Here is a 27,008-nt window from a genome sequence, read left to right as displayed (position 1 = left end):
AGGAATCAAAGCCATCCCTTATGGTGGCATTTGCTTTGCAAATATCGACAGTTAAACCATTAGGCAGTCAGGTAAGTAAAGAAAAGGTTAAAACTTATTCTTAAAGAGAGAGTCATAAAAAGGTTAAAAGCAGGAACTGGTTGCTGGTAGGGGGTTACTCCGCAACGCATAGTTTTAGGCCCAAACGATATTGTGGTTGATATTAGAAACTGATCATTCATCTTTCTTCCTATATTTCCGGATAGCTCGACTGCCTCCAGTAGGAAACTGTGTTTGGGATCAAACTCACCGTATAGTGAGACTCACGCCTTTTAGGGGTCTCACACGGGAATGTTCCCCACAATGGAACTAGAAAATCTCTTTGGTGGGCCTGTTTCCAAATGTCTTCCCAAATTAGGATCACCATTTAGGTGAAAGTGACTAGTCCCCTAGCTGTCTCTTTTTCTGGTGCAGCCTCATACTTTCACCTGGGGAGGGTAGAAGATGGGAGGGCTGTTTTGCTTTGAGCCTCCCAGCTTCCTAGCTCTTGAATGTAGTGAATTTCGTCTGTTTATCTGTTCATTTATTTACCACCTTTTTGAGTACATATTTTATGCCAAGCACTGTTTGAGATGCTTGGGACACATGAACAAAGCAAAGACCCCTGACCTCATGTAACTCCTACCTAGTTGGTTGGGATGAACAATAGCATGGTAAATACATTATGTAATATGTGACAAGGTGGTAGAATTCTTCAGGGGCTGTAGGGGAGAAACATAGAGCAGAGCAAGGGAGATGGAGGCCTTATAAGTTGCCACACGCCATGGTCTGGTTTCATCGGATATTAGTCATTTGTCCTGTATAGGGTGTAGGGCCTTCCCTGACCACTGTACTCTCCTAGACTAGATCCCTCCCCGCACTCTGAACGGCACCACCTCAGTGTTGGGGTTAGTGTACAGGTTGGTACTCACGTTTGTTTCTTTTTTTTTTTTTTTTTTTGAGACGGAGTTTCGCTCTTGTTACCCAGGCTGGAGTGCAATGGCACGATCTCGGCTCACTGCAACCTCCGCCTCCTGGGTTCAGGCAATTCTCCTGCCTCAGCCTCCTGAGTAGCTGGGATTATAGGCACGCGCCACCATGCCCAGCTAATTTTTTGTATTTTTAGTAGAGACGGGGTTTCACCATGTTGACCAGGTTGGTCTCGATCTCTCGACCTTGTGATCCACCCGCCTCGGCCTCCCAAAGTGCTGGGATTACAGGCTTGAGCCACCGCGCCCAGCCACTCCCGTTTGTTTCTTTCTCTTTTTTTTTTTGAGACAAAGTTTTGCTGTTGTTGCCCAGGCTGGAGTGCAATGACATGATCTTGGCTCACTGAAATCTCTGCCTTCTCTTCAATTGATTCTGCTGCCTCAACCTCCCAAGTAGCTGGGATTACAGCCATGCACCACCACACCTGGCTGATTTTGCATTTTTAGTATGGACAGGTTTCTCCATGGTGGTCAGGCTGGTCTTGAACTCCCGACCTCAGGTGATCTGCCCTCAGTCTCCCGAAGTATTGGGATTACAGGCGTGAGCCACCGTGCCCAGCTTCCCGTTTGTTTGTTGTCTGTTTTCTGGAGGACTAGTGTTGACAGTCCTCAGGTATGTTTGAAAATCCTGAGCAAATATGAGGGACTAAGTGTGAATATTGTTGATTTTTCTTTACTTTCTTTTTCTTTGTTTTGAGATAGGGACTCGTTCTGTCACTTCTGCCTCCCGGGTCAGGAGATTTTCGTGCTTCAGCCTCCTGAGTATCTGGGATTAGAGCCATGTGCCAACATGCCCAGCTAATTTTTATATTTTTAATAGAGACAGGGTTTTGCCTTGTTGCCCAGGTGGGTCTCAAACTCCTGGCCTCCAGTGATCCTCCCACTTTGGCCTCCGAAAGTGCTGGGATTACAGGCATGAGCTACCATGCCTGGCCACATTGTTGATTTAAGGATAACATGATAAGACATTAAATCCTGTCAGAGAAACCTCATAAAGCCCCCACAGAGGGGTCAGAACCGGTCATTCTTTAATTTTTGTGATGGTTCTGCTCTCAGATACACAAATGAGTATGTGTGGGGGTGTTTGTGTATTTTTTTTTTTACATTCGATAAGATTAATTTGTTTTTGAAGTATTTGTAACATCTCCAGATTAATTCAAATGCTGTAAGAAAGTTGTAAGAACAATAATACCCATTTTTAGACTGCATTCTAGCCCGTTCTCTCTCCCTCTTTCTCTTCCTCTTTCTTTCTCTCTTTCATTCTTTTCTTTCTTTCTCTCTGTTTTTCTTTTTTTCTTTCTTTTTTCCCAAAAAGAAAAAAAAGAAAAGAAAGTTGTAAGAACAAATTTGGGGAATCTCTGACCTTTAAAGGTACTACCTCATTATGAGCAATCCAGTGACCTTATCCTAGAATTCTGATAGAGTTCATTTTCCACTTGCCATGAGCTGGTTTTACAAAGAAGAAAATGGGTTCCTTTACATGTAGAGATTAAGAACAAGTTTATCTGTAGTTTTGGTGTTCGACTAACTGGGAACCAAGCCACAGTTGCTTGTAAAACTGACCCTAAGTCATCTTGATCTTGATGGTTCAGTGCTTGGAAATCTCTGGGGCTTTCAGTGCCTGGTAAAAATTCAGTCACTTATCTGATTTGTGGTTGAGAGAAGAAAAGGCATCGCCCTTTCAGTTTAGGAGATGGTTGGTTTTAGAGTCTGTAGTAGGTATGTGTGCCTGGGTGTCAGCTACCTGGTCCCATATAACATTAGTTGATATTCGTGGTGTTTCTTTTCCTGACCCTGAACATTAAAGTGAGTTAGATTATTACTAATTTCTAATGTTGCAATATTTTGAGATAAGTAGAGACACTTAGATGTCTCAAGACTAGGATTGGAAATGACTATGTTCAAAGGCATCAGGACTTCTAAACTCTCTCAAATTCTTATGTGGATTTTGGGCATGTTTTGATTAGTTGGGGCTAAAAGAAGCTACAGCAAAGCCTGAGTAGAGATGAGGGTCTGGTAAGTCATCAGTCGGCATGCTTCAGAGCTGCAGCCACCGTCCAACTCAGGCTTCTCACTTTATAGAATTGGAAATCCATGCCTGGAGAAATCTAATGACTTGCCCAGAGCTCAAACCAGAACATGCATCTCTGTGCACACCTCATCTTCTGTCAGCTTCATTCACCCCAAAAGCATCTATATGTTCCAGACTCATGAGGAGACCTGAGGAATTTTTTTTTTTTTTTAATTGGAGTTTTGAGAGGATAAAATAACAGGTTTTAGGGCTGTATAGATACAGGCTAGGCCAAGAAGTGAGAAGACAGCCGAGCAGGGTGTATGGGCTCAGAATCTTGGAACTGCTCTGGGCAGGACCTGGGGAGGCCGCCAAGTCAGCTTTCGGGAAGCAAGGGAATGGAGCTTGCCGTCTTTTCCCTGAATTACATGGTTCCTCTGCTAGACGGTAAACTCCTTGAAGACAGGAGTTTTATAGGCCTTGGGGCAGCATTGCCTTGTGTGTAATAGGACCCTTCTTTCTGTATATATGTAGGATGAGAGTGCAGCCTAGGGACGGGGTTGGAGTAAGTGAACTAGCACATAGGAGTTAAAATAGAAGAGTCAGCCAACAGGAAGAAGTATGAGGCAGGGAGTGCCTGGAAGAGATTGGCAAATCCTGAAGTCCTTGCCAAGCTGCTTGAGTAATGTGAGACCATGAGCCAATGACTTACCTTGTCCTGTAAGCTTAGTACCCCCACGATTTCTGCCTCTTGTCATGAAAATAGCCCTGGCACTGTACCTGACTGCAGCTACTGTGGAGATGGGGCGCCTGGAAGATTAAAAAGACAGGAGGCTGCAGGTTTAACTCCTCAGCCCTTCTGAGGGAGCTTTCTGATTTCATGTGTGATTGCTGGCCAGAGAAAGGCCTCAAACGAGGGGTCTCAGAAAGCAAGAAAATCTGCACTGGGGTTTGTCCTGACGGACAAACATTTCATCACAGAAACAGCCATATTTACTACAGTCTCCTGCGAAGTTCTGATGTGTTCTGCTTATATTCAGCTGTAAACCCACTAGGCAACAGCAGTCTAAGGTTAGTATAAATTAAACCACTGGAGGAGACTCACCGAAAGTGTGAACACATATTGTGGTTGGTGCATTGCACGCTTCACCTTAGGTGAGTGCTTTTTTTTTTCCAGGTTGACTTTAGAATGATATGAACAACAATCTTTCCTTCAGCTGTATAGATAACAAATAAGACATGTGAAAAAAGTTTCTGACTCTTGTGGCCTACTCTGTATGAGTGCATACTGGGGCTTCTCTGCCAACCCCACCGTGTCCCATATCCCCTCGCTTTCTCTGTCCACCTACACTGGTTCGATAGGTCCTCAAACACAACCGATGCCCTGCAGTCTCAGAATTTTGCATAGGGTATTCCATCTGCCCAGGAAATTCTCTTTTCCTTCTCCTCTTCCTATAGATCTTAACTCAAATGCCACTTCATCAGGAAAATCTCCTTTAACACTGTGCTTCCCCCACCATCGCAAGACCAGATCCTCTCCTGTTATGCTGTCACAGTTTCCAGTATGTCCCTTTCATGGCACTTTTTATTGATTAATGTGGTCTCCTATCAGACTATAAGTTCCGTGAAGGCAGGAATCAGATCTCTTGTTATGATTAGATCCTAGTGTCTGACAGTTCTTTTTTTTTTTTTTTTTTTGAGACGGAGTTTCGCTCTTGTTACCCAGGCTGGAGTGCAATGGCACGATCTCGGCTCACCGCAACCTCCTGCCTCAGCCTCCTGAGTAGCTGGGATTACAGGCATGTGCCACCATGCCCAGCTAATTTTTTTTTTGTATTTTTAGTAGAGACGGGGTTTCACCATGTTGACCAGGATGGTCTCAATCTCTTGATGTCGTGATCCACCTGCCTCAGCCTCCCAAAGTGCTGGGATTACAGGCTTGAGCCACCGCGCCCGGCTTGACAGTTCTTTATGAATAATAATGACACTTACATGATGCTCTCTGTATATTAGGCCCTGTTCTAAGAGCTTTACTTATGTTGACTTAACTCTCCTTGCAACAGCTTTTTTTTTTTTTTCATTTACCTTCTTATTACAGTCTTTAAAAGCTCATGGAATTATTCTAGGGACACAGAGGACTTTGTGGCATAGGTTTAGATAAAGGTCACTGGGCGAAGTGGCTCACACTTGTAATTCCGGCACTTTAGGAGGCTGAGGTGGGTGGATCATCTGAGGTCAGAAGTTCGAGACCAGCCTGGCCAACATGGTAAAACCCTGTCTCTACTAATAATAAAAAATTAGCTGGGCGTGGTGGCACGTGCCTATAATCCCAGCTACTCCAGAGGCTGATGCAGGAGAATTGCTGGAACCTGGGAGGCAGAGGTTGCAGTGAGCTGAGATCATGCCATTGCACTCCAGCCTAGACAACAGAGCGAGACTCCATCTCAAAAAAAAAAAAAAAAGATTTAGGTAAAGGGCAAAATATGACTGGAAAAATAAAATATTAGATACCAGGGAGATTTGGCTGTAGCTAGATATGTTTAACTCTGCACATACTTGAATACTTGGAGCCACTAATTACATATACTTGTTTTATTTATAATTTGTAATGTTCTAGAATAACAAAAGTAATTCTAATGATGGTTGAATTTAATAAAATTTTTTTAACCTCATCCTAAAATATCCACTGATCCATCTAATTCAATGGCAATATGCAATGGTTAGGAGAACATAAAACCAAACATGCACACAACTGCACAGTTTTCATGAAAGTCTATCTCATTACTGGTGGCGGGGAGCACATTTAACAGCTTAAACATATAGGTGGCTACATGACTGCCACACTGAAAACTAGATAGCCAGGGAACCAACTACCAGTAACTGTTTAAATATTTAAAATATGTCCTTTGTTTTGATCACCTTCTTCGGAGAAAAGCCTGCTAGCCACAGTGGAAATACATTAAGGCCAGATCTTCTGATATCCATTCCCACAGGTTTCTTTCAGCTAGATTAAGCCTCCAGCATTGATAATTTCTTGTCTACCGGAGCAGACAGTGTGAGCCTCACACCAGGCCTTGGAGTCTGTGTGTAGCCCACACCTGTTTGACTAGAGTTGGTGACTTGCATTTACCAGTTTATGATGAAGGATACAGATGGAGAGATGCATACGGCAAGACATGTGGGAAGGGGCATGGAGATTTCATGCCCTTGGGGTGTGCCACCCATCAGGAAACTCCATGTGTTCAGCTATCCAGAAGCTTTTCCCAACAACTCTTTAAAGTTAGTTAGCATTATCCCCATTTTATGGGTGAGAAACTCAAGGCACAGAGAGGTAAGTGACTGCCTGAGGTGCTCTGGCTCCGGAATCTACCCTTTTAACAACCGCATTAAACTGCTCAGGCACTACGTTGAACTTAACAAATATCTGTTGAATCATTCAGCAGCAGCAGCATAGGTGAGTTTCCAAATGATTGAAATACAATCCCATAGCTTAAAATAAATGTAGTAAAGTTTACTGACAATCTCCTCAGCAGTTATACTCTGCTTCCTTCTTCTTTTTTTTTTTTTTTGATACGGAGTCTCATTCTGTCACCCAGGCTGGAGTGCAATGGCATGATCTCAGCTCACTGCACTCTTCACCTCCCAGGTTCAAGTGATTCTCCTGCCTCAACCTCCCAAGGAGCTGGGCTTACAAGCATGTGCCACCACACCTGGCTAATTTTTTGTATTTCTAGTAGAGATGGGGTTTCACCATGTTGGCCAGGCTGGTCTTGAACTCCTGACCTCAAGTGATCCGCCCATCTTGGCCTCCCAGTGTGCTGGGATTATAGGTGTGAGCAGATGTGCCCGGCCAGGCCGCTGCTTCCTTTTTAAACACCACAAGCCAAACGTATTTTAACTCTTCCTTAATTATTCCAGATTGTCTCTTCGCACCAGTTGTCACATTATTGCTGTCTGCTCATGAGGGTAAGAGATGAGGAGCAGGCCACGTGCGGTGGCTTATGCCTATAATCTCAGCACTTTGGGAGGCCAAGGCAGTGGATCATGAGGTCAAGAGATTGAGACCATCCTGGCCAACATGGTGAAACCCTGTCTCTACTAAAAATACAAAAAAATTAGCTGGGCATTGTGGTGAGCACTTGTAGTCCCAGCTACTTGGGAGGCAGAGGCACAAGAATCGCTTGAACCAGGAGGCAGAGGTTGCAGTGAGCTGAGATGATGCCATTGCACTCTAGCCTGGGCAACAGAGTGAGACTCCATATTAAAAAAAAAAAAAAAAAAAAAAAGAGCAATGAAGGTTTGAGACAGAGTGGATAATCAGGTTTTTGAGTTTTGTTTACTTCCTGATTTCTTTGGCTGCCACCAATTTTTTTTTTATTAAATAATCTGCCTTAATATTTATATAACTTTTGAAATTCTCAGTATTTATTTTGCTTTCTTAATGTTTAAAGAGATGTTGCTATCCCTCAGTTCTTTTTTTTGTTTTTTTTTTTTTTTGAGACGGAGTTTCGCCCTTGTTACCCAGGCTGGAGTGCAATGGCGCAATCTCGGCTCACCGCAACCTCCGCCTCCTGGGTTCAGGCAATTCTCCTGCCTCAGCCTCCTGAGTAGCTGGGATTACAGGCACGTGCCACCATGCCCAGCTAATTTTTTGCACTTTTAGTAGAGACAGGGTTTCACCATGTTGACCAGGATGGTCTCGATCTCTCGACCTCGTGATCCACCCGCCTCGGCCTCCCAGTGCTGGGATTACAGGCTTGAGCCACCGCGCCCGGCTATCCCTCAGTTTTTTAAAGAAAAAACAAATGTGGAAACTTAGCCACCTCAAACCACAATCCAGATGCCCATTTCCACTTCTGGGACCTACAGAAGTTGGCAGTAAGATTGGATGACCTGGCCGGGCGCTGTGGCTCACACCTATATTTCCAGCACTTTGGGAGGCTGAGGTGGGCAGATCACCTGAGGTCAGGAGTTTGAGACCAGCCTGGCTAACATGGTGAAACCCCATTTCTACTAAAAATACAAAAAATTAGCTGGGTGTGGTGGCACGTGCCTGTAATCCCAGGTACTCGGGAGGCTGGTGCAGGAGAATCCCTTGAACCTGGGAGGTGGAGGTTGCAGTGAGCCGAGATTGTGCCATTGCACACCAGCTTGGGCAACAAGAGCAAAACTCCGTCTTGAAAAAAGAAAGAAAGATTGGATGACCTCCAGGCTAGGCAGAAGCCTGACCAGGATGGTGACTGTGACTTTAGAAAGAGAGATTCCTAGGAAAACTGAGAATGACAGCAGAGAATGTCCTATAAAATATGGCTCTTTGCCCATGGCTGCCTGGGACAGCCATTTTTCCCTTTTCACAAGGGAGTTCTTCCTTTGATGTCTGGAAAGTCCTCTTCTTTGAGTCCATAGGTTTGCTATCTCCCCACTGGTAAGTTTTTCCTGCTTCTGTTTCCTGCCGACCACTTGATAAGCTGAAAAGAACAGCGTTGTTTGCCCTTGACTGGTTCCTATTGCTTTGCCCCTATTTCTGAGTCCTGTTTTCAAGCCTCAGTTCAAAAGGTTTGGTTGTGCCAACACCAACTTCCCAGCAGTTTCTTGTGCTTTCCAATCTCTATTCAAATATGTGAGGATACAGAAAGATTGCCTCTCAGAGAAGCCTGGAAAATAGAACACCTATGCTGAAATCACAGAAATTTGATGTAATATTGACATGAAAAAATCAGTGTCAGAATATACTTTCTTTTGTGTGAGCATCTTATTCCTACTGAGTGAAGCAGTCATAGTTCAGTGTATGCTGCCCATCAGTTTATGGTTGGTCATTAAAATGGGCCTTACAGTTCAAAGGAGTTGTCCTGTGCTGATCAGTAATGCGTGTTTCCTTGGCACTGACATTAAAAGAATGTTGGCTTCATCAAAGGAATTGGCAGTGGCTACATTATCATCGTCTTCATCAAAGGACATTTTTTAAAACCATTAGAACTGGGCTGTTCAGGAGATCTATTATATAACATGGTGACTATAGTTAATAAAACACATTATATACTTGAAAATTGCTAACAGTAGATTTTAAATGTTCTCACCACAAAAACATGGTAAGTATGCGAGGTAATGATACGTTAATTAGCTTGATGTAGCCATTCCACAGTGTGTGCATATATCAGAACATCATGCTGTACACCATAAGTAGATATAATTTTTATATGTCAATGTAAAAATGAAAATTAACTTTTTTTTTTTTGAAAAGACTGGTTTGGGTAAATGTGTATTGTAGGAATTTATTTTATGGTGGTTAAGGCTGTGAGCTTTGACTTTTTGTCGTGTTATTCCCACCCACTTAGATCTACAATGGGATCTCGGGAATTTTCATGCAGAGCATTTTTTAAAGACCCCTCCCTGTATAATTTGCAGTGCCATTTGGTATATTGGTTTTCTATAGAGACTCCAAAAATTACATTTTGGTCTCATCCAAAAGATCCAACCCTCATATCAGAATGGAGTGCTGATCTTCATCTACCCCAGCAGGCTTCAAAGCGGGAACTTCAGGCCTGAAGTAATTTAGGCTTTGGCTCTCAGTGAACCATGATTTAAAGTAGTGAAATTATAGTGTGGCATAGTGGGCAAAAGACCAGACAGGGAGGTGGAGACCTTGGTTCCAGTCCTGTGTCTATGGTTAACTGTCTGTAGTGCCCTGGGCAAGTCACTTCACCTCTTTGAGCCTTGATTTCCTTTCCTGTGAAATGAGAGGGTTGGGTAAGGTAATCTTTTTGGCCCTTTTCATCTCAAAGATTACACATTCCAGAAGCAGTAAACAGTCCCCACTGATTGATCTGCCTTGTGTGGAACTGCATGGACTTGAACAATTATCCAGCTAATTGGAGAGAAGAAGGTGGTATGGTGGCTTGGGCCAGTAGAGAAGTGTGTGATCCTCAAACCAACTTCAAACAATGAAGATCCTGGCTGTTGGAAGTCAGTCAGGCATCTCAACTTGGGGCGTATTTCATAGTACTTCTCTTCTATCCTAAAGTGTGGTAACATCTGGCCAGTGTAGGTGGCAATTATGTCATAAATACAGTTGTTTGTAGGTAATTTTATTTAACTAGAGTATTTTTCCACTTTCTACTTGACTCTTCTGTCCCCTGTAACTAAATGTGATGAGCAAAATTGACAGTTTCAGGTTGGTTGCTGTTACCAGGACTGAAAAACTTGGTATGGAATTAAATCTTTTTTTTTTTCTTGGAGTTTCTACATGAGAACTTTTTTTTTTTTTTAGATGGAGTTTTACCTTCATTGCCCAGGCTGGAGTGCAATGGCATGATCTTGGCTCACTGTAACCTCTGCCTCCTGGGTTCAAGCGATTCTGCGTCAGCCTCCTGAGTAGTTGAGATTACAGGTGCCCACCACTACACCCAGCTAATTTTTTGTATTTTTAGTAGATATGGGGTTTCACCATGTGGGGCAGGCTGGTCACAAACTTCTGACCTCAGGTGATCCACCTGCCTCAGCCTCCCAAAGTGCTGGGATTAACAGGCATGAGCTGCCGTGCCCGGCCAGGACTTCTTAATAACAGGTTTAACTATGCATGGCTAGACATACTCAAATGGATAAACTTTGACTTTTTGTAAGGCTGATGGTGCACATACAAACTTACAGTCTGTCAGGCCTTTATTAATTTAGTTTGTTTGGGATGTTTCTCCATTAAAATAACCTGATAGGTTTCTCAATTGTTACTAGATGTCAGTTGGTACTGTTTCCCTTTAGCAGAGACAAAAAAATAGAGTAGTGACACCTGCATTCTAAAGCTCAGCCACTAAATAATCATGTAACCTTGGGTTTCAGTTTTCATATCTGTAAAATGTGGAATTTGTCTTAGTTCCCCAGGGGTCCTCAGGGATCTGAGGGATTTGATACCACCCTAAGAAAAAGGGCTTGTTTTCCTGACCATGACATGGGAAAGGATTTCATGTAGCACCTTACATGCCCAGATACATTTCTTCTTCCAAGGATGGCAATATAAGTTGATGGCAGAGGGACCATGAACATAAACAGAACTGCAAATGATTGAACTTAGACACTCAGCCCAGGGCCCCAAAACCAGTTTGGAGAGAACTGTATTCACCTGTTATGAAATTAGCATACCTTTGCATTCAGGAATACAGTGGACTTAGGAGGTACTTTTTATCAGATCTATTAAAGGAGAGCAATAGCCTAAACTGAAGAAGAATTCTAACTGACTTGGGTGGTGGTTAATTACACCACACACCAGACTTGCCACAATTACTGAAAGTTTAACTCTCTCAGCTGCTTAGTTTGGAAACCACACAGTGCAGTTCAGTTAGGCCTTGGCCTTTACTGCATCCCAGCTAGACACTTGACTCCCATCCAAAGCAAATGTCATGGTTGCCTTTATTGACTTAATATCAGGAAACATAACAGCCGATAGACTGGTTAGAAGGAACTATATGGTTGGATGGGTTATTGCTGACCCACACGCAGGTAAATGAAGTACAACAGAATTTGGAATGATTTAGTAGTGGACTGAAATCTTTAGAACAGTAAGACTTTTGTTAGTGTCTATGGCCCATCTTTTAATTCTGTTCTGAATATTCTTCCATAGACAGGAGACTAAAAGTAGTGAAATTTCTGTTACTCACTGTTTAGGTGGCTGTATACAAATCTGCATATTTGGAGATAAGTACTTTGCTGCTGTGTGTGTAAATGAGATGAGGGTCAGGGAACAGGGTTTGATTTGAATAAAAATCTTTTTTGTAGGTGGCCACTCAAGCCTGTAATCCCAGCACTTTGGGAGGTGAGGTGGGAAGATTGCTTGAGCCCAGGAGTTCAAGACCAGCCTGGGCAACATAGTAGGACCCCCATCTCTAGAAAAAAATGAAATAAAAAGCCAGGCATGGTGTTGCATGCCTGTAGTCCCAGCTACTCGGGAGGCTGAGGTGGGAGAATCGCTTGAGCCCGGGAGGTTGAGGCCTCAATGAGCCATGATTTGTGCTGCTGCACTCCAGCCTGGGTGACGGAGCAAGACCCTGTCTCAAAGAAAAATAAAACACCAAATTTTTTTGTATCTGTCTTAATTAGGCCTTTACTTATCATAACTTCAAAGATAGTCCTTTGGGAGCTGAGAGTTGAGCCCTCCTGATCATTGTGGGGCTTTTACTCTGAGGGCTTGCTTTATCGTTGAGACAGCTTTATGTCATGGGCCTTTGCACTTACTTGGCACTGATTTCGGTGTTCTACTGCTTTGGTGAATTTTTGGTGTTTTTTTAACCATGATCAGACAGTCTCCTACCATGTGATGAAATGGTGTTAGAAGGCGGTACTCTGCTGGCTGCCTTTATAAAGCAAAGAATCACAAATGGCCAGGCTTTGAGTGTATAGCCTGAGATAGATAATACTGCTGCAAGTAGAAGAATTGTAGACACAGATGTCCTTGTTTTGAATATCCTTTAGTGCCTTCCAAGGTTCTATGTTTTAGAATACCATTTTGAGGCACTTCCTGCTGTATTGATGTTACTGCACAGGTTGCATGAGTGAGACAGAGAGAGAGAGAGAGAGAGAGAGAGTATGTGTGTGTGTGTGTGTGTATAAGAAACCCTGTAGAACTGGTGTCCTGTTATGGCATACCAGAAAGTATCTTACTGGTATCTCTTAAATAAAGTTAGGATTATGCTACACAGTAATCCAGTGAACACAGAGGACTATGAGCAAAACAAAGAAAAACACACACACACATATACACACACAGACAGACAGAAAAAACCAGCCTCTGAACAAATTCTAGATATTGGTGTGATATTCCAAAAAAAAAAAAATTTGTTACTAACCAGATTAATTGTATAAATTCTATGGTCTGCTAGAGTGGAGATTGGATGGGGAGAAGATTCACAGAAAATATTTTTGTTTTAAGTCTTTTTAAATTAACAGATGAGTCAACCAGATAAGTCCTTTTTTTTTTTTTTTTTTATGACGGAACTGCCCGTGGTTTAAGTGATTCTTGTTGCCCAGGGTTCAAGCGATTCTCCTGCCTCAGCCTCCTGAGTAGCTGGGACTGCAGGCGTGCAACAGATGTGCCACCATGTCTGGCAAACTTTAGTATTTTTTTTTTTTTTTTTTTTTTTTGAGACGGAGTTTCACTCTTGTTACCCAGGCTGGAGTGCAATGGCGCGATCTCGGCTCACCGCAACCTCCGCCTCCTGGGTTCAGGCAATTCTCCTGCCTCAGCCTCCTGAGTAGCTGGGATTACAGGCACGAGCCACCATGCCCAGCTAATTTTTTGTATTTTTAGTAGAGACGGTGTTTCACCATGTTGACCAGGATGGTCTCGATCTCTTGACCTCGTGATCCACCCGCCTCGGCCTCCCAAAGTGCTGGGATTACAGGCTTGAGCCACCAGGCCCGGCCCAAACTTTAGTATTTTTAGTAGAGATGGGGTTTCTCCATGTTGGTCAGACTGGTCTCGAACTCCTGGCCTCTGTTGATCCACCTACCTCAGCCTCCGAAAGTGCTGGGATTAAAGGCATGAGCTACTGTGCCCAGTTCTTTTTTTTTTTTTAAGCTCATGCCTGTAATCACAGCAACTCAGGAGGCTGAGGTGGGAGGATCATGTGAGTCCAGGAGTTCAAGATCAGGCAATGTAGTGAGACCCCCTCCCCCAATCTATCTCTACAAAAAATAAAAAAAATTGGCCAGGCTGGTGTCATACACCTGCAGTCCCAATTAGTTGGAAGTCTGAGGGGAGAGGATTGCTTGAGCCTGGGAGGTCAAGCTCCACTGAGCTCTGATCACTGTTCTGCACTCTTGCCTGGGTGATAAAGCAAGACCTCGTCTCATAAAACAGAAGAAAAAAGAGAGAGAGAGAGATGTACAGTTGGGCTGGACCTGGTCCATTTTTTTTGCAGGGGTAAGATGCTCTAGTTTTGTAAATGGAACAGAGATTATAAACCTCATTAAGTGTAGATCACTGGAAAACTGTGGGTATGGAACACATGTACATGACACTGTATCTTCCCACTGACTTAGGTGAAAAGTCTTTGCTATTTTAATGGTCTTATTTTTGACCCTTTTTTTGGGGCGGGGGATGGAGTCCCTCTCTGTCACCCCAGCTGGAGTGCAGTGGTGTGATCTCAGCTCACTGCAACGTCCGCCTCCTGGGTTCCAGTGATTCTCCCACCTCAGCCGCCTCAGCAGCTGGGATTACAGGCATGCACCACCATGCCTGGCTAATTTTTGTATTTTTAGCAGAGACAGAGTTTCACCATGTGTATTAGCCAGGCTGGTCTCGAACTTCCGACATCAGGTGATCCACCTGCCTTGACCTCTCAAAGTGTTGGGATTACAGGCGTGAACCACCACGCCGGGCCCTGAACCTTGTTATTTAGGTAGTCAGTTAACCTGGGAATCAGTTCTTGAAATGTATGTCTGAAATTGACAAGCTGCATTTCATTGGCAAATGCAGCATTTCTGTAATTCCTAATAAGGAACATTTAGCTTTCATATGTTCTGAATCTCAGAGGAGCTTACAGGGTCTTCCCTGCTGTACTTAATGTTGTGAGGGGTGATGGGGTGGTGGTGAGTAGAAACAGCCACAGCTTCGGTTATAAGGCTGCTGGAATCAAGCCCTGGTGTTTTTTGTTTGTTTGTTTTGTTTTGAGACAGAGTCTGGCTCTATTATTCAGGCTAGAGTGCAGTAGCACTGTCTTGGCTGACTGCAGGCTTTTCTTCCCACGCTCAAGCAATCCTTCTTTCTTGGCCTCCTGAGTAGCTGGGAGTACATACATAAACCACCACACCTGGCAAATTTAAAGACAATTTTTTTTTGTCAAGATGGGGTCTCCCTATATTGTACAGTCTGGTCTGAAACTCCTGGACTCAAGCAATCCTCCTGCCTGGGCCTCCCGAAGTATTGGGATTACAGGCATGAGCCACCATGCCCAGCAAGCCGTGGGTTTTTTGCTGGTTGTTCTCCAGCCGCTGGTGAGCTTGCCTCCCAGCCTGACCAGTCAGTCCCAAATGCTGGTTTAGAAACTGGTGGTTTTTTTGTTACAGGTCATTTCATTTGTTTTTGTGCTGTTTAAACACCTACCTCCCCCTATGTCCATAATTCCCTTTGCTGAAGGCTTTTTCTAAATAAAATTATTTCAGAAGGCATTTTAGAAAATATTTTTTCTTACCTAAAATATAAGTAGTTAATGCAAGAGCACTAACAATGAGCTGAATTCACAATATTAGGGAATGATTACATTGATTAATCATTTGCCTACTGTCCTGAGGTAGAACATGCTTCACCCGGAACTTAGGCACTTGCTGAAGCTCCTTTAAATTCAACAGGCCTTTCAATCATCTCTGCATAAGCAGTTGATAGCCACTTCCACATCTTTGTGAGTAGTAGACTTTATGAATGGGGAAACTGCTGGACTTTGTGTAACCTTGGTTTTTTTGTTTTTGGGTTTTTTTTTGGAGATGGAGTCTTGCTCTGTTGCCCAGCCTAGAGTGCAGTGGTGTGATCTCGGCTCACTGCAGCCTCTGCCTGCCAGGTTCAAGTGATTCTCCTGCCTCAGCCTCCCTTGTAGCAGGGATTGCAGGCACCAGCCACCATACCCAGCTAATTTTTATATTTTTAGTAGAGATGGGGTTTCACCATGTTGGCCATGCTGGTCTCAAACTCCTGACCTCAAGTGATCTGCCCACCTCTGTCTCCCAAAGTGCTGGGATTTACAGGCATGAGTCACCACACCCAGCTGTAACATTGCTTTATAATCAGAACATTGAACATCAGGATCCAGTGCTGGTCTTTTGTTGGTTTTCATGGGATAGAGACTTGTTGCAGTCCTAGCTGAGTAGGGCTGCAGTGAAGACCCTTATGTTGCTAAAGCCCACTAAGTGACACATGTGGGACAGAGTCTGACGCCTGTGGGAACCAATTAGCTACTGGATGTTTAGTTTTAGGTTAGACTAGATGCCTGCCACTACCCTTCCCACCCTTTACAGTTACTGTTGGTTACTTCCTACAAGTCACCATCAAAACCTGGAGAATATATTCTACTTTTTTTTTTTCTTTTTTTAAGAGACAGGGTTTCACCATGTTGGTCAGGCTGGTCTTGAACTTCTGACCTCAAGTGATCCACCCGCTTCAGCCTCCCAAAGTGCTGGGATTACAGGCATGAGCCACCATGCCCGGCTTTACTCTACCTTTTTATTTAAGCTCCCATCTACTAGTTTTAAAACTGAGTCAAATTCCAAATAGCTAACTTGAAACAGATCTGCAGACTTGACATTTTCTTTCCATTTCCAGGTTCTCTGGAAACTAGCATGTGGGCCATAGGGTATGTTGCTTGTAGAGAAAAGTGATCACTGAGGACTGAAAAGGCTGGGCAAAGCAAGGCACAAGTTCCTCTTTGTGAAACAGCGTTTTTCAGTGTTCAGGTACAAATAGTTCTCAGCTGTGCTCAGTATTGCACAAGGCATCTGGAAACATGTTTAATTCATGTTAGCTATAGCAACTATATTTGAAGTCAGGCATGTTCATGCTTTTAAAAATGCCAGAGGGGAAAAAGACATAAAATTTGTAATTTTTATTTGCCTTATGAGAGAATAACACTGTTCTGAGTGGCTCCTAGGAATTTTGATTTGATATAATTGAGATTCTTAAGAGAGGAACCTGCCAGTTGTGATAGTTTGCCATGTTTCTGTAGACATTGTGATTAACAGAATTCTCAGTTGCCAAAATCAGCTTCTCTCTAAACCTTGTATTTTTGAAATTTTTTCCAAGACTAAATTTTAGTCATGTGATTAGTATTGTTGTTGTTTTTGAGATGGAGTCTTGCTCTGTTGCTCAGGCTGGAGTGCAACAGCATGATCTTTGCCTCCCAGGTTCAAAAGAGTCTCCGGTGTTAGCCTCCTGAGTAGCTGGGATTACAGGCATCCGCCACCACGCCTGGCTAATATTTTAGTATTTTTTTAGTACAGACGGGGTTTCACCATGTTGACAAGGCTGGTCTCGTACTCCTGACCTCAGGTAATCCACCCACCTTGGCCTCGCAAAGTGCTGAGATTACAGGCATGAGCTGCTGTGCCTGGCCATGATTAATGTTTTATTTCGATCCATGAACAAACCAAGGACGGTTGCTCTTCCAGTGGCTTCCAAGATGCTCAGACAAGGCAGGTGGCTTTTGTTTCCACTAGTGCTTCCACTAGTAGCAAAGGAGCACTGATATATTTTAGTGAATATTGACCCTTTTAAATATTAATACTGTAATAAGATATACTTGGGGGCATTGAGTTCATTATGGTTGTACCATAGGATTTAGTAACAACAAACGCTTCTTATTGTTGGATGCAGACAATCTTATTGGGAGATCCCTGTGTTTTTAAACTCTGGTCCCTTGTTTGGTGGAGATTAATGATCAAAGGTGGTTGAGTTGCCTACTGTCCTGAGATGGAAAGTACTTCACCTAGAACTTAGGTGCTTGCTGAAGCTCCTTTAAATTCAAGCTTCTCTCCTACCTGTTGACTTGCCCACCTCCTTTCTACTTTGTGAAAAATTCACTGCAGATTAGTAAATCATATTATTCGAAGTGTTAAATACAGTGAGCTCCAAGTTTCTCTTCAAAGAATCAGTATCTCAGTATGTTCAGCTCTCTTCTTCTTCTCCATTTTAAAGTTTAACTTCTTGGTTCTCTTTGCCCCCCTTGCCTCTAGTTTCAGTGAACAAGTTTCCTGCAATTTCTAATCAGTAGTTCACATCTATTCCCCTAGTCACCTGCTCTGACCTGAGTCACCCTTAGTTACCTGTTCTGTAACAATCCTCCACCAAACTGCTCACCCTGCCACTCTGGCTCATATCCCTGCTCCCTTTAAAATAGCCAATCAGAATTAGCTTAGACTGTGCAGTCCAACCCTAGCGAGTAGAGGAACGACACAGCAGTAGAGGCTACCTGCATCAGGGATAAGAACCCCTTCCCCTCCCCTATTCAGGTGTATGCTTGCCATTGCTCCATCCAATTTACTTCTTTAGAAGTAAATTTTCTCTTGCTGAGAAAATTTATATTCAAGTGTTATTTCTTTTGCAGCACCAAAAATTTATATATAACAGAAGTTTAGAAAATGAGAGAAGAAATATTGCTATAATTTAAGAAACTATTGTTATAATTTTACAGTATTTTATTCCCTTTTTCTTTTAAGAGATAGAGTTTCACTCTATCCCTTAGGCTGGAGTGCAGTGGCATGATCTTGGCTCACTGCAACCTCCACCTCCAGGGTTCAAGCAGTTCTGCCTCAGCCTCCCAAGTAGCTGGGATTACAGGTGCCTGCCACCATGCCCAGCTAATTTTTTTATTTTTAGCAGACATGGGGTTTCGCCATATTGGCCAGGCTGGTTTCGAACTTCTGACCTTGTAATCCACCCGACTTGGCCTCCCAAAGTGCTGGGATTACAGGCGTGAGTCACCTCACCTGGCCCTTTCTTTGCTTTTTCTATTCATATTTTTCTTTGTTTTTGTTTTTGGTTTTGGGTTTTTTTTGAGACAGAGTCTCGCTCTGTCACCAGGCTGGAGTGCAGTGACCTGATCTCGGCTCACTGCAACCTCTGCCTCCCGGGTTCAGGAGATTCTCCTGCCACAACCTCCCGAGTAGCTGAGACTACAGGTGTGTACCACCACACCCAGCTAATTTTTGTATTTTTAGTAGAGATGGGGTTTCACCATGTTGGCCAGAATGGTCTTGATGTCTTGACCTCCTGATTTGCCTGCCTTGACCTCCCAAAGTGCTGGGATTGCAGGTGTGCACCACTGTGGCCAGCCTATTGGTATTTTTCTTAACTGGGTGTGTGGTGGGGACTGTTTGGGCTGCAAGTGATAGAAATCTAATTCCAACGGGGTTAAGCAAAGAGGGGAATTTATTGAAAGGAGTGGAGTGTCTCTGAGCCCAATGGCAAGAACTTGGCTAGGCCTGAGGAGCTGTGGAAGCCAGGGTGGATCCTCCCAGTCTTTCAGCTGTGTTTCTTCTCAGGCTGCTTTCTGTTTCTGTGTCTTACTCTTTTCTCATTCGGCTTTTTCCATGTGGCAGAAAACATATTCACAGAACTCTCTCAAGTTTTATTTCTACTTTATTATTATTATTATTTATTTGTTTTTTGAGACAGAGCCTCACTCTGCCACTTAGGCTGGAGTGCAGTGGCGTGATCTTGGCTGACTGCAACCTCTACCTCCCAGGTTCAAGCGATTCTCCTGCCTTAGCCTCCGAGTAGCTGGGTTTACAGGCACATGCCATCATGCCCGGCTAATTTTTGTATTTTTAGTAGAGATGGGTTTTCTCCATGTTGGCCAGGCTGGTCTCAAATGCATGACCTCAAGTGATCCACCCACGTTGGCCTCCCACAATGCTGAGATTACAGGCGTGAGCCACCACGCCCAGCCTTATTTCCACTTTAGCCACCCAGAGTTTAACTCAGTTCTTGTGTGGCCCCCCGACCCAAGACCTGTTGTACAGAGTGGTTATTCCTGTGGTAACTTTGAGGTGTGGAGGAGGGTCCACAGGGATTTCCACTTCTTGGGCCCAGGTATGCATAATCTGCCCTTTCATTTATTCATCCTCCAAACTGCCACACGTAACGTCATCTAGCCATCCCATCCCATACCAAGCTGCACACCTATTTCCCCTCCTCAGTGGGAGACAGCCCCAATTCGTTTAGCCCCTGTTTACTCATGAACTCCCGATGGCCTTGTCAGAGGGCCACAGTTCTCCAGGCCCAGGTGCCTCTGGTTCAGATGGCTTGTCACCATCTGGACACTCTGGGCTGAAATAATTCTAATCATTCCCAAACAATGACCTTTGGATCCCAGGCTAGGGCAGATACCACCCTTGAGGTTTCTGTTTTCCTGGCTGATTCATACTGTGAGATTAATTTCCTAGTTCCAAAGGTAGAATTAAAAGCACTCTTCTTCCTCAGACTTGAGGCTTTGCACAGAGAAGGCTGGGCAGGTGGCAACACAGCTTGCTGTCATTTCTCCCATTCCAGGGAGCGGGCCTCCTGGGCAAAGAGAAGAGGTGGGATGCGAAAAGTTCTGGCAGCTGTTTCACTCCCTCTGCTGGTGGGTCTCTACCGTGGAAAAGGAATATGGGACCCTGGAGTATTTGTCCTGCCACCTCAGGCTGCCCTGGAGAGAGCGTGTGGGAGCTTCCCGTTGAAGGATTTAACTAGGCATCCTGGCTCTTACCAAGAGGAGCCAGGCCTTCTGGAATCAGGCTCCCATGCACAAATAACCCCAATCCTTTTACATTTAAGGCTCCATACTTCTGTATTTCAAAAAAAAAAAAAAGTATTTGTGCCAGAATGCAAATGGTTGCAGTATAAGCAAGTTGCATTGGCTTTTTTTTTTTTTTTCTTTTTTTTTGAGACGGAGTTTCGCTCTTGTTACCCAGGCTGGAGTGCAATGGCGCGATCTCGGCTCACTGCAACCTCCGCCTCCTGGGTTCAGTCAATTCTCCTGCCTCAACCTCCTGAGTAGCTGGGATTACAGGCACACGCCACCATGCCCAGCTAATTTTTTGTATTTTTAGTAGAGACGGGGTTTCACCATGTTGACCAGGATGGTCTCGATCTCTCGATCTTGTGATCCACCCGCCTCGGCCTCCCAAAGTGCTGGGATTACAGGCGTGAGCCACTGCGCCCGGCTAGGCTTATTTTTTTAATTGAAGACCGGGGGGAAAGCTAATTTGCAGGATGCTATAGTGAGAAAGGAAGAGAAAAATCTCATTACAAGGATGGTGTTGCTGAAGGGACCCCTGCCTCAAAAGGGAAACCTTACCCAGGAAACCTTACCAGCTGTTACCTGCAATATGCATACATGTGTGTACGTGCACACACACACCTGCTTCCATGGAAACCAGATAAGGGCAAATTCCTAGCAAAGCCAGAGGACTAGCAGGCCAAAAAAAAAAATCTGTCCAGGCCGGGCGCGGTGGCTCAAACCTGTAATCCCAGCACTTTGGGAGGCCGAGGTGGGTGGATCACGAGGTCAAGAGATTGAGACCATCCTGGTCAACATGGTGAAACCCCGTCTCTACTAAAAATACTAAAAATTAGCTGGGCTTGGTGGTGTGTGCCTGTAATCCCAGCTACTCAGGAGGCTGAGGCAGGAGAATTGCCTGAACCCAGGAGGCGGAGGTTGCGGTGAGCCGAGATCGCGCCATTGCACTCCAGCCTGGGCAACAAGAGTGAAACTCCGTCTCAAAAAAAAAAAAAAAAAATCTGTCCAGTATAATTGTAACCACAGCGGATATCAAATCTTGGATTATGTATTTACTTGATAATGTATATAAGCATTTTTCTATATTGTAGATTTTTTCCAAGCATTATTTTAAAGATATTTCACTTGCGCCGGGCGCGGTGGCTCAAGCCTGTAATCCCAGCACTCTGGGAGACCGAGGTGGGTGGATCACGAGGTCAAGAGATCGAGACCATCCCGGTCAACATAGTGAAACCCCGTCTCTACTAAAAATACAAAAAATTAGCTGGGCATGGTGGCACGTGCCTGTAATCCCAGCTACTCAGGAGGCTGAAGCAGGAGAATTGCCTGAACCCAGGAGGCGGAGGTTGCGGTGAGCCAAGATCGTGCCATTGCACTCCAGCCTGGGTAACAAGAGCGAAACTCTGTTTCATAAAAAAAAAAAAAAAAGATATTTCACTTGCATATGTCTTTATCTTAGCCATTTAGATATTATTGGAAATTTGGTTCTTTCCAGTTTTTGTGTTTATAAATGGGATATAATGAGTATCATTGTGCACAGAACTTTTTCCATTTCTGGAATTATGTCTTTAGAGCATAGAAGTGGAATTACAGGATCAAAAACTATGAGCACTTTTATATTTTCCAGAAAGATGGTACTAGTAATTTTCAGTGCTAGTAGCAATGGATGAGAAATTTAATTTCACAGCCTTTGGTGATTTCCTTTAAAACGTTTTTTTTTTTTGTTTTAAATTTGTTGAGAAAAAAAGGTACATTTTAGTTTAAATTTTATTTTTATTCTAAGTGAGGACCAGTTTGGGGCTGTGCTTTTTATTCATTTACTTTTATAACATGTCTTTATTGGAATCTTGGTGTCCTATTTTATAAATTCTTTATATACTGAAAGCTGTTTTTCCTAATTTGCTTTAAGCATTTTCCCCTAATTCTTTGCTTTTTAAAATTTCGTGTGTGTGTGTGTGTGTGTGTGTGTGTGTGTGTGTGCATGTGCGTGCGTGCATGCATGGGTGTTGGCATTTTTTTTTTATCATAAAGTCATATGAGATGACCAGATTTTAGATAATAGAATAGACCCAAGAAGGCTGGGCACTGTGGCTCATGCCGGTAATCCCATCACTTGGGGAGGCTGAGGCAGGCAGATCACGAGGTCAGCAGATCGAGACCATCCTGGCTAACACAATGAAACCCTGACCCTACTAAAAATGCAAAACAATTAGTAAGGCATGGTGGCATGTGCCTGTAGTCCCAGCTACTAGGGAGGCTGAGGCAGGAGAATCACTTGTACCCAGGAGGCAGAGGTTGCAATGAGCCAAGATCATACCACTGCACTCCAGCCTGGGCGACAGAGCAAGTCTCCATCTCAAAAAAAAAAAAAAAAAAAAAGACCCAAAAGAAGGAAATCAGAAAGTTGAACATACTTTGCCCCTTTGTTTCAGTTAAGGCTGCCCATGGATTATTTCAGAATTCTTGTCCTTGTAATGTTAGGTCATGAGCCTGCCTGTCTGCAGGCAGGATCACTGCTTAGAATGAGGTGACCTGGGTTGTAGTCCTGAATGAGTGGGAATTTAGGCTCTCCACCTTCCATTTCTTCATCTGTAAAATGGAGGGTTTTAGCAGGATAACTTTGGGATTGGGGGTCTCTAATTGTACATGCCCAAGGTGAGGAATCGTATCAACATGAAGATTCTACATCTCATTGCAGATTTTGGGAAGTACCAGCACAGTGACGCTTCCTGAAACCTTGTTGTTTGTGTCCACGCTGGATGGAAGTTTGCATGCTGTCAGCAAGAGAACAGGCTCAATCAAATGGACTTTAAAAGAAGGTAATTTGGATTTGGTCCTTGGGCGACATGGACATTTGCTTATCTGGTTCCACATAAACATGTTCTGGAGAAGGAGAAAACATTATTCATTATCTAATAAAATAAATAAGAAATAAAGAAGAATGGGATCAAAGAGAGTAAAAGGTATTCTGCTCAAGGGATATGTTTATAGCTTTGCTGTGGTTATCCACTAAGTGCATCAGTTAAAGAAGCATTTTACCTTCTTTTCTTTTTTGCTTCTGTTTAGACTTCATGTTTAAATGGCTCTAGGCTTTTCTATTAATAGCTCTGGCTGGTTGGTCTTTATGAAGACATGCTGCACTAAATTTGTTCTCATGATTAGAATCTTGTAATCATAATTACAAGAAGGTATCTTCTCAACACTTCAAATTACTCATTTGTTTTTATAGCGGCTGAAATAATTGAGGGCAGTAAGATTGAGATTCATCCAAGTTAACCACTTTATTGGGTTGTTACGGTGAGGGGAATAAAGACTGAGCTTGTTTCTTACTTAAGCTGCCATGTGTCCATGTTACGATCTGATCTTCCTGGTGGTAACTAGCAGAGTTAAGCCCTACAGCTGGGAAATTGTATTTGATTTCCAAAGTAATCTTCCCAGATAAAGCCATGCAAATCCCAGGATTTGGGACTTTCAGAGTCATCTATATTATTTAATCTGTCTGGTAATAATTCTCATTTGGCCTGAGGTTTGGGTCTGAACAGCATTGTTCTCTTTTGTCACCACTTTGTGAGTCATTACTTTCATGAGCACAGCCAGTGTTTTTCCTTCCTTAATAAAGTTGTTCCAAAACAGTATTCTAGATGGAAAAATATTGGCATATGTCAGAGGATTACATATTGTCTTGTGAATTCAGCAATAAAGCTCGTTACCATCTACAGATGATGACAGCTGGGGTACCACAGGCCATCCTGCCCCACCTGCCTGGGCCCTGCTTGGATCAGCAGGAACTTTAAGCAGCCCGAAGACCAGCTCTCAGGAGTGTGTGGCCACAGGAAGACTGTAGAGTATTATATTACAGCCTCCAAGAACATCATCTGTACTGTCTCTCCATCATATTTAAGCCTTTTAATGTTTTTAAAATGAAAACAGAGTCTTTTAAACTTCAGGATTTTCTATTTTGTCCAAAGATGAAAATCAACAAGTTACACAGGAATTGAGAGAAACACTTTGGCTGTTGAATGTTAGGGCACGTCTTTCAGCTTCAGCGTTCCCAGGGCACTTCACCCTGAACCACTTCATTCTGCTTTGCTTTCCCCTGCATGTAATGCTTTATTATTTTTTTTTCCCAATTCTTCGTTTCTGCAACTAACATTGACTGTATCCAACAAAACTGTGTCCTATCTGTCTGTTACTTAGACAAACATAGGAATTAACCTCTTTTCTCCTGTAACTGAGAGCTGAAAGAATTTGCCTCTTTTTTACTTAGTTTAATTTGTATTCAGAGAACCTAGAATGGGAGAGATCCCGTGTAGCAGCTGTCCTCAACCTTTTAGGCATCAGGGACCAGTTTAATGGAAGGCAGTTTTTCTATGGACTGGGGGAATGGGAGCAAGGAATGGTTTTGGGATGATTCAAGTGCATTACATCTATTGTACACCGTATTTCTATTATTATTATTACAATGTAATGTAGAATGAACTAATTGTACAACTCACCATAATGTAAAATCAGTGGGAGCCCTGAGCTTGTTTTCCTGCAACTAGATGGTCCCATCTGGGGGTGATGGGAAACAGTGACAGACCATCAGGCATTAGATTCTCATAAGAAATATGCCACATAGATCACTCACCTGCATAGTATACAACAGGGTTTATACTCTTATGAAAATCTATTGCCACCACTGATCTGACAGGAGGTGGAGTTTAGGCGGTAATGCAAGTGATGAGGAATGGCTGTAAATACAGATAAAGCTTCGCTTGCTCACCCACTGCTCACCTCTTGCTCTTGCTGTGTGGCCTGGTTCCTAACAGGTCACGGACCAGTCCACAGAGCAGTATGGGTCCACCGCCTGGGGGCTGGGGACCCCTGTTGTATAGGACACCAAAATGAAAAAGGCAGACATTGTCCTCAAGAAGTCCATAGTCTAAACCAGGTGTCCCCAAACTTTTTACACAGGGGACCAGTTCACTGTCCCTCAGACCATTGGAGGGCCGCCACATACTGTGCTCCTCTCACTGACCACCAATGAAAGAGGTGCCCCTTCCTGAAGTGTGGCAGGGGGCCGGATAAATGGCCTCAGGGGGCCACATGTGGCCCGTGGGCCATAGTTTGGGGATGCCTGGTCTAAACCCATGGTGAAAATATAAGAACACAGGACTTCAACATAGCCGAGTCCTGTAACCACTCACGAGAGGGATCAGTGATGTGCTGTGAGCCCACATCCATTTGGAGGGCAAGAGGCTCTGTGAAGCAGGGTGTCGGAGGTGAGCCCTGGTAGGTGAATTGAGTTCAGTTGGGAATGAGGCCTGGAAAAAAGCAAAGGAGGCAGCAGGTCTAGAGGGCAGGAGCTGATCCTGTTTAGCAGGAGGTTAGCAGCGTTTCCAGGTAGAGGGAGAGAGGATTACAAGGGGATGTTGAGTCTTACTGGAGCACTTAGGCATTCATATCTGACTGAACAGGAAATTGGGAGCTATTAACGTGATTGAACAGGTGAGTGACTCAACAGGTGCTCACTTTTAGATGAATCCAACAGCTTCGTGTGGGATGACTAGAGACAGGAAGCCGAACTGAAAAGTGGGGAGGGATTGGAAGGGTGAGAGGCAACCAGGAATAGAATCAGTAGAATCCAGTGACTGATTTGGGAGGAGGAGTTACAAGACACTTAAAGAAAGAATTAGAGAAATCCAATTAAGGTCTAATAATTTTTTTTCTTTTTCTTTTTTCTTTTCTTTTTCTTCCTTTCTTTCTTTCTTTTCTTTTCTTTTTTTTTTTTTTTTTTTTTGACACAGAGTTTCCCTCTGTTGCCCAGGCTGGAATGCAGTGGTGTCATCTCAGCTCACTGCAACCTCTGCCCCTCAGGCTGAAGTGATTCTTGTGCCTCAGCCTCCCGAGTAGTTGTGACTACAGGCATATGCCACCATGCCTGGCTAGTTTTTCTATTTTCAGTAGAGATGGAGTTTCACCATGTTGGCCAGGCTGGTCTCAAACTCCTGACCTCATGCGATCTGCCCGCCTTGGCGTCACAAAGTGCTGGGATTACAGGTGTGAGCCACCTTGCCCAGCCTAATAATTTCCAGTAGTATTCATGATGATTTAAGTCTTTTTTTCTAAGAATAAACTGGAGTGTTTTAGTTCAGCCCCCAGATACTAGCGACCTTAATTTGTATTTCTGTACAAAGATCAAAGATGGTAATGTGTAGATACCCTGAGTTTTCAGTTTAATTTAATCTTGTATTTATAACTAAAGATTTCAAAATTTTTCTAAATTGTGGAAAAATATACAGCAAGTGAACAAAACAGGCAAAGCCTTTTTTCCGAGAGCTTTCATTCTATTGGGAAAACAGATAGGAAGTGAATTACTTAGTAGTGATGAGAGGCTTGGGGAAAAAATAAAGTGGGGACATGGAATGGGCAGTGCCAGGTTGGGATGGGAATCTGCAATTTTAAACAGGGAGGTCACCAGTGAGAAGGTGTCATTTGAGCAAGAGCCCAAGGAGTTAAGGAAGTCTGGTAGGCAGCTGGCATAGCAGGTCAAAGGTGGAGTGTCCTTAAAAAAAAAAAAAAAAAAGTGGGAGTGTCCCTGGCACGGTGGAAGAGCACAGAGTTGATGTGGCTGGCGGAGACAGTAGGGGAGGAGGTAAGCTCAGAGATGGGCCAGTCATATAGGGCAGGAGGGACCCAGCACTTCAATTACTTAATACTTACTATAAAGATGCTTACTGAAATAAAATTTCT

General features: G+C 43.6%; 1 protein-coding gene across 1 annotated transcript in view; it reads left to right on the top strand.

Annotated features, from left to right (window-relative positions):
- The window catches only part of ERN1 (endoplasmic reticulum to nucleus signaling 1), a 102,071-nt gene that overhangs the window by 13,268 nt on the left and 61,795 nt on the right, over positions 1-27,008 (top strand). The window contains exon 2 of the mRNA XM_039476589.2: positions 22,972-23,092. Coding sequence (XP_039332523.1) covers positions 22,972-23,092 — 121 coding nt within the window. The remainder of the gene's footprint in view (positions 1-22,971; positions 23,093-27,008) is intronic.

This window comes from Saimiri boliviensis, chromosome 17 (assembly GCF_048565385.1).
Source record: "Saimiri boliviensis isolate mSaiBol1 chromosome 17, mSaiBol1.pri, whole genome shotgun sequence".
In the NCBI taxonomy this organism is placed as follows: Eukaryota; Metazoa; Chordata; class Mammalia; order Primates; family Cebidae; genus Saimiri; species Saimiri boliviensis.
The sequence above is the reverse complement of the archived record's forward strand: the minus strand, read 5'-3'. Positions and strand labels throughout refer to the sequence as shown.